We start from the raw sequence: 8,970 nt of genomic DNA on the forward strand, positions 1-8,970 counted from the left end.
TCTACTCCATTGATTCATTCGATTCGGCTCTGCTCTATTGATTCATTCATTTCATTTCACTCCATTCATTCGATTCGATTCGATTCAGCTCAGCTCAATTAAGTTCAGCTCATTTCAGCTTTATTCATCTTAAATATAATAGTTATTATTAATTTTTTTTTATCAATAATACTATTTTTTTAATATTATTAATCTTTATTTTTTATTATTATTATAATTATAATTAATAATATTGTTAGTAATAATGTTATTAATAATTTATTTATTATAATTATTATTATTATTATTATTATTATTATTATTATTATTATTATTATTATTGTGAATATTATTATTAAAATGAATAATAATGTTATTAATGTTAATACTATTGTTGTTGTTGTTGTTATTGGTACTGTTGTTATTGTTGTTAAAATGAATAATAATGTTATTATTGTTAATATTGTTAATATTGTTGTTGTTATTATAATTATTATTGGTTTTATTATTAAAATTAATAACATTTGTTATTAATATTATTGATGTGGTACGCTCAACCGACTTGATCCACTAGCCAATACGCGGTCATACAAGTCATTATGGATTTTCTTTGTACCCTACGAATCAGAATCGTTAAAAGCGAATTCTATCAAGTTGATTACTAAAAATACATATAACACATTTATAAGCGAATCGCGAATCGGTAAGGCGTATTCATAGCGAATCTGGTAACCATGCTTGTCAAGCCATCATTTGAGGTACACATAGAAACCTATAAATACCTCATTATTCACCAATCAATAGTAAAATACTTCTCACTAATAACTTCCTCTCTCTAGAAGTAAGACTACTCGAGCTACTATAAGAGGGCACGAAGACCTTAGCTTCAAGCAAGGTCCCGACTATCCACCAGTACTGTAAGGCACCAGAGAAGGACCTCTTGGGAACCCTCCGAGGCCTTGTTTGTTACGCGTGAAAGATTCATCCGAAGAGAGCAAGCATAGGCTCGAGGTGCCATCTGAGAGGAGCGCGTTGACCCGACCCGGATTTGAGCAACGCTTACTTGAGTGTTTCTATTTCAAACAATTATTTTTACTAATATCATTATTAATATTGACATTATTATTTATTCTTGTTATTAAGAATATTATTAGTAAAAAATTCTTATTTTTTTATTATTGTAATTTATGATTATTCATATATAATATTATAATTTTTTTCTTATAAATATTAATATTGGTATTATACTATGAATATTAATATTATTATAGTTGATAATAACAATAATATTAAATATTATTATTATTATGATGATGATGATTATTTCGATTCATTTCATTCAATTCACTTTATTCGATTCGATTCGATTCATTCACTCTATTCGATTCGATTCGATTCAACTTCAACTTCATTCGATTCGATTCGATTCGATTCTCCATCCATTCGATTCGATTCATTCGATTCGATTCATTCATCCATTCGATTCGATTCGATTCGATTCACTCTAAAAAGCCACAAATAACAGGGCCTTATTGGGAATAACTCATCCAAGCCAAAAAAGGGTGCATCTTCTGAAGATAAGTGCCACTATTGTTGTGGTACGCGCCATTGGAAGCAAAATTGCCCTAAGTATCTTGGAGATGTTAAAGCTGGACATGTGACTCCAGTAGGTAATAAATTCTCCAATCTATTATGTTATTGATAAAAATCTCAACTTTGATATTTAGATACAAGTTGTGATTCTCACCCCCTTTAAATGTGATATAGGGCATGTGAGTAAGGACAAAGGCAAGGATAAGCAAGCTTGAGGATGATCTTCAACAAAGGATGCTAGTGTAGCCGCCCATAGTAGAAGTCCTATGGAAGCTTGGCTTTTTATTTTGTATTGTCTTCTTAGTATTGTTGTATTTTGGCTTGTTGTTTTTAGAACTTCTTTTGATTTCCATGTTGGACATGGAAGTTTATTTTATTTCCATTATGCAAACAATTGTTGTATAAATTTGAATGGCTTGGCTTTCAACCCAAGTCATTCGGTTATGGAATTTTTCTTCGTTCTAAAAACATGTCATTATACATCTTTCATATCATAACATAAATTATGTCGACTTAATCAAATCATAAAAGAATTACAATGATGGGATCATTGTAATTAAGTTCAGAAGTCATAAAGCTTTTGTTACTTAATGTTGCATCTTATTTGTTATAAGATTGAATGATTATAAAGTCAAAAGAGTTATTTGAACTTTGAAAGGGAGAAATTTGATAAAAAAATTGGCTACACCATTTATAAGACTCCATACGAGCTATGGGAGGGCTTAAGACTTCAAGTTTGTACACAACATGGAGATGAGTCGGTTTGAGTTGTCGAACTCACTTTTGGGTATTTGCAATCCAAAACGGACACGTTATAATAAACGAATGGTCAACCAGGAGAGACCTAGAATAACAAGTCTATTCAACAAATGACATGGATCAGATTTGCATATTACATGAATCAAGCTGCCAAAATAGAGTTGGTCTTTTTATGTGCTAACACGTCAGTCTAGACAAACTTCTAATACTTCACCATATATGTTTGTAACTCACAAAGCTATCTCTTAAGAAAATAGATGTATTTCTAAGAGATAGAGTGGGAGTAGATCGTCACAAATATTTTCTATAGTTAATGTGTTACTTTTTAAAAGTAATAGAACTATAATCTATTGAGATAGAGTGGGAGTAAAGCACACATGTCTTATTCTGAATATGTTACTTTTCGAAAGTAATAGTATTATGACCTTGTCCCAAATCGACTTTGTTGCATACAAGCCACATCATTACAATCCAAAATTGTTACTCAAGAGTAGATTTACTTTAAGGCGATGGTCTCTTTAAAGTAAATAGAGCTTTAGAGTACCTAAGTGCATAGATTGACATGAAGATGTTAATCAAGATAAAATTATGTTAGGAATTGCCACATTTCATTTTGATGAAAAATGGCAAATGATATTAAAAATTCACTTTTCTAAAATGGGAATTTAGAGAAGGATGTGTATGGAACATAAAATCTTAGATAAAGATCTAAGAATCCTAACATATTATGCAAAGCTTACTTAAGCAATCCTAGAATGGTCTTAAGCAAGCATCAAAGGATTATACTTTTTGTTCATGTGATAATTGAGAATGGTTTCATTCACATTGTGAAGAATCATATTTATACATGAAGTTAAGTGGGAGCCAGAATTATTTTTCCCATGTCTTATATGTTGATAACATATTTTTTTTTTTTTTTTTTTTTTTTTTTTTTTTTGGTAAATGTAAAAAATATATTAATAAACCAAACACCAAATACATCAACTTTTCAAGCTGAAATGAGAATCAGCTAGCCATGAATCTAATTACATATTACATAAGTTTCTCAAGCCAATTACGGTCTCTCCTTGACATTGTGCCCTTGCATTGCTGTTGAATTATTGCTCGAACTTCAAACTGAATCAGTTTCAGACAACCTGCTGGAGCTTGGATCTGCAGCTCATGTCTGCTGCCATTTCGTTGCCTCCAAATGTGATAAGTAACAGCATTCAGAATGCTATTAATAATTCCAACTTTCAGTCTGGACAATCTAGCATTCCCCCTCCAATCCTGGTCTCTAGTTTCAGGCAAAGAGTAACCAGTCCAATTACAAATCAAGGCCATCACTGCCTTACTGTACTGGCATTTAAAAAACAGATGCTGCAAAGTTTCTTCCTCATTCCCACAGATGCAGCAGAGATTATCACTAGCAATGTTGAGTCTAAAGAGCTTGTCCTTAGTGTTAAGCCCCCGATGATGGTACATCCAGGCTATAATAGAATGTTTAGGGACAGACCACTTATTCCAAACCAGATGATGCCACTCTATATCAGGAATTAACTTGTTAACATATTACTTATTGAGAATAATGTACCAATGCTGTCCTCTGTGAAAGAGTGATTGAGAGACTAGGAAAAGGTGCAATGTATTCTAGATTTCCGAATCTATGTGTTAAATTTGAGAGAATATTGGCATAGAGTTGAGAGCCTTATGATGATAAGTTCTTTCATATCTGTTTTACATCAACAAGGTTGAGTAGGTTATTCATATTGATGAAAGTAGAATTACTATAATAGAGTCATAGTCATTCACTGAACCTAATAAGTTGTTGATCACATGAAATCGATTGCTAATGTTTCCGCCATTAGAATAATCATGTATGCCATTATATGCACATGACGTGATGAATCATATGCTTGGAGCATAATAAGTTAATAACAAGTTAATTAGAATGATGGTCTTTTGAAAGCCTTAAAGAACATCCTTTAAGATTATTTGGAAGAATTGAGGATTCGTTCTTATGTTTGGATGATATACTAAGTTGTGTGTTGAAGGGTTACACAAACTTTAGTTTCAAAACCGATGAGGATTTATCGAAATCCTAGGCCGATTTTATTGACGTAGGAGTAAGAGACTAGAGAAATGTTTTAGTTTCAACCATTGCAAGTTCTACAAACAAAATCAAAGTACATTATGAGAAGAGGGTCAATATAGGGAATGTGAGTAGACCTCTCTACCAAAGACCTTATCACAAGTTATATGATAACAGTGGGAGCATCTTCCAAGTATAAGAGCTCAAGTCTAGTAACAAGACTAGACATCTACTTAGATAAATTCACGTCATTAGAAATGACATTGAATAGTAGGAAATAGCAATTCATAAAGTTGGAATATATGAATACATCGTATATCCACTTACCAAGCTTTTATTTCATTTTAATTAGTGTAAAAGGTACACTATAGATTATAAGATATGAAGTAGTAATAGGGTATTGACTATTCATATATGATAATCGCATTTATCATTAAAGTTTCTTTAAACTCATTCATTACTTTGTTAAATCCAAATGGGTTGTTGAGACAATATTAAACCCCATTGAAGTGAACTGGATTGACATATTATGTGCCCCTGGTTACTTATAGGAGGTGACGTCTTGAAGCGACTAAAGTGTGATGCGATTGATGGCAAGTTCAAGTGCCATAGGGTTATGTGAGATGACTAGTTGATCACATAGACAGACTGTATGGGACACTCTATCGGGCAGTGACCGCTTATAGAGTTCTGGAAATTCATAAAGTCTGGTCGTGGCAAGAGCTACTATAGTATTCTTATGAAGTAAATTCTTTTGACTAGAGACTATTCACCCAAGTTGGCACAAATTTCTGAATGGCTTTGATTTATAATCTACGACTGTTGTAACTGAAGTCAAATGAGTATATTTTGGGTCATGATAAACTGTGGCTATACAAAGGGAATAGTGCGATAGGAATTGTCCACCCCCTTGTCAGGGTTGTTTGAAATCTCAAAGCCACTCGAGGAGTAGTGAACTGAAAATGCGTGGCCACGCTCGGAAGGTATCTACGGTAGATAATTCCGGTCAGACAGTTACTCTCCAGATCGAGAAACCCACTCAAGATATGATCAAATGCAAGTACGGCCTGCAAGACACCTTGCATTGAGTGAGAGATTGTAATAGGACAAGATAATTGGTGATGCACACTTATCTCGGACAAGTGGGAGATTGTTGGAGTATGTGTCCTCAACAATAGTGCGATCACATGATATAAAATCATTATAAATCTCATAATAAGAATACGAAAGGGATGATTCATTTATATACTCAACTGATCAACATTAATTAGTAATGATTGGCTAACTAGAGTTTGACATTACTGTCGTTTGATGGTGGTGATCAGTTGATCCTTTAAGGTCACACCTATAGGACAATTCCCTTGATACACAAGTTGATTAATTGTATGATGATACAAGTTAATCAATTCCTTAAAATTGAACAATTCATTTGTGAGAGAGAATATTTATATCTTATTGTAATTTGAGTAAATAAGATTTAATTTAGTAATTAAAATATTTTATTACTAAAATTGATTATTGTTTATGAAACAATTGAGATAAGAATGAATGGTTAATTATAATTACAATATGTTGTGAATTATAATTATATGACCCATTTTATTTATGTGATCAAGAATCACTAGACAATTTACTGTATGTAATTTAATTAATGTATATAATGATATTTATTTGATAAATATGCATTAAATTAATTAATAACATGTTACATACTACATACTACATGTGACATATTGTGTGACAAGTGACAAATTGACAAAATAAAATGGAAGTCCATTTTATACATATGGACCGAAATTTAGGGAGGAAGGAGTGTGGATGATATTATTTTATGTGATAAACTGCATATCATTATGGCTATTCCATACGAGCATACACAGCTACATTTTGGCGAAGAACAAAAAGAAAAAGAGCAAGACATGCATTGGCACAAGGCCTTGCACTACCCGGCCACTCCTCTTTTTATGAGAGAATTTTGTTCTTATTTTGTCATTCTTATTCTTATGCATTCACCATTCTTATTCTCATCTTCTCATCTCTCTAAAAAAACTAGTTTTAGAATACATTAGATTGTTCATCCAAAAATTCTAATAACAATAAAAGATTACTAGTGTAGTAATAAGAATATTATTAGAATTATTTTAAGGATACTAGTATATTAATCTAGTTAGTTAATATATTAGTTTAAGGGATTTATTTTGGGTGCAATCGAGAGGAGGATCTCAATACTTGGGATTAAGGAGGATCATCCATTACATTTAAGCTCAAGAACAAATAAGGAAGGTGACCTTATTTGTGCCCATTATTTCGAGCCATATAACAATGTAAGGAATATTGTTTTTCTTATTTTATCTCTTATTTAGTTATGCATGCACTAGATCTAAAGAACTCATATTAATATGTTAATTAGTTCTCTATTAGAAGAGTCTAATAATCGGTATATGAACCTAACAAGGAATGCCACTAAACCCTATCAGAGAGAGTATCTTTACACGTTTGAAGGAAGGTAACTCTGAAAAGATACCACTAGGCTTGGGGTACAAGCCCACGAAGGCCGAAACCCTCGAAACGCTTACTCAGGTTCAGAATCGCAAAAGTAAGGGAGTCCAAATGAAACCTTATCTCCCTAAACTAAATGGGTACTTCCTTAGGGAGGGGGCTATGAATATTTTTATGGATTTCCCGAACCTTGGCGGTACAGAGGCATTCAACTAGCTGGAATCGAAGTCTTCCACGATTGCTACTTCATTCCTTTAGAAACGGTTCCTACCGTCAAAACTCGTCAGACACCTTGTCTCGACGAACAGGCTGTTAGCCTTCTATTTGGAGAAGATCGATTCGTTAAGGCAGCGCAGGATGAGATCATTACCATGATACTCCAAGACGATCATTTCAACCCTACGGCACTGATCACTGACACCAGCTCAAATCAGCAGAAAGGATGGAGAAAGTCGATCAAGTGGACCAACAATCAAGGAAAACTCTTCAAGGTCACTACTGGAGAAGGAGAGATGTTCATAGGAGAAACCGAAGACAATGAATTCGAGTCAGAGTCGGAATCAGAGTCGCAGTCGGAATCTAAGTCTAGAGAAGTCGCTTGAGAGTCTCCTCCTGTCGTCACTCCACACCCTTTTGTTTCTCCTAGTATAGTATCACCTAGTAACAGTAGCTTGGGGAATGTTCCAGCAACTGTCCCTTTACCGCCACTGACTACTGTGCAGATGGCTACTTTGTTTCAGCTATTTTCAAACATTAATATGAATAAATCTGATTTTGCTTACTCCTTGTGTTATTATGTATGCAATTCTGTTTAGGATGATAATGAGGATGATCCTGACCCAGACTCAATCGAATTACCTCCCTATATAATTAAAGAAATACTAGACGAGGGGGAAGAGGCACCAGTTATAGAAAACACCGAACCTATCAACGTAGGAACGAAATTAGAACCCCAAGAACTTAGGATAGGGATGACCCTAGACCCAACTAAAAGGGCCAATTTCATCGACATCTAACATGAGTTCAAAGACGTCTTCGCTTGGTCTTAGAAGGACATACCAGGGATCGACAAGGATATTGCAGAACATCGCATTCCAATTAGGCCAGGTTTCAAACCCGTAAAACAGAAGCTTCATCGAATGAGGACAGAGTGGGCTCATAAGATTAAATAAGAAGTCGATAAGCAATTCAAAGCCGGATTCATCAAAGTTTCCGAGTATTCAGACTAGGTGTCTACTATAATCCCCGTACCAAAAAAGGATGGGCGAATCCGGGTTTGTGTTGATTTCAGAGACTTGAACAAAGCGAGTCCTAAAGACGACTTCCCTCTACAACACATCGGTATATTGGTAGATAATACAGCAGATCACGCGTTGTTATTCTTCATGGACGGGTATGCAGGGTATAACCAAATCAAAATGGCCAAAGAAGATATGCACAAGATAGCCTTCGTCACTCAATGGGGCACATACTGTTATACTGTTATGCCATTCGGGCTAATCAATGTTGGGGCTACGTACCAACGCACTGCGACTACATTGCTACATGACATGATTCATAAAGAGGTAGAGATGTATGTGAAAGACATGATCGTCAAATCTAAGGATAGAAAAGGGCACATCGCTAACCTTCGCAAGTTCTTCCTCAGATTGCATAAATACAACATGAGGCTCTATCCTCAGGCAAGCTTCTGGGATAAGTTGTCAGCCAGAGGGGAATAGAAATTGATCCATCCAAGATCAAGGCCTTAATCGAGATACCACAACCCCAAACAGAAAAAGAGGTTAGAGGATTCCTGGGCAAGGTAGGTGCAGTACATAAGTCAATTCATATCGAAACTCATTATGATCTGCGAACCTATCTTCAAAAAGCTCAAGAAAATGTACCATACCGTATGGGACGATGACTGTCAAATGGCGTTCGACAGGATAAACGGGATATTTGCCAAGCCACCAGTGCTAATGCCTCTCCAACAAGATCAACCTCTTGGTTTATATCTCACAGTTCCCGAAACAGCCATGGAGACTATGGTCGCACAGACTGTCGGAAAAGAAGACAGAGTTATCTAC

General features: G+C 34.6%; 1 protein-coding gene across 1 annotated transcript; it reads right to left on the reverse strand.

Moving 5' to 3' along the window:
* Positions 1-3,363: 3,363 nt before the first annotated feature.
* On the reverse strand, positions 3,364-3,795 carry LOC141655549 (uncharacterized). Its single transcript, XM_074462626.1, has one exon. It carries the CDS (start codon positions 3,793-3,795, stop codon positions 3,364-3,366), a length of 432 nt encoding a protein of 143 aa, XP_074318727.1.
* Positions 3,796-8,970: the final 5,175 nt, after the last annotated feature.

The sequence above is a fragment of the Silene latifolia genome, chromosome 1, assembly GCF_048544455.1.
Source record: "Silene latifolia isolate original U9 population chromosome 1, ASM4854445v1, whole genome shotgun sequence".
NCBI lineage: Eukaryota > Viridiplantae > Streptophyta > Magnoliopsida > Caryophyllales > Caryophyllaceae > Silene > Silene latifolia.

Excerpts from the sequence above, each read along its gene's own strand:
- LOC141655549 (XM_074462626.1), bottom strand. The coding sequence starts at position 3,795 with ATGTACCATCATCGGGGGCTTAACACTAAGGACAAGCTCTTTAGACTC.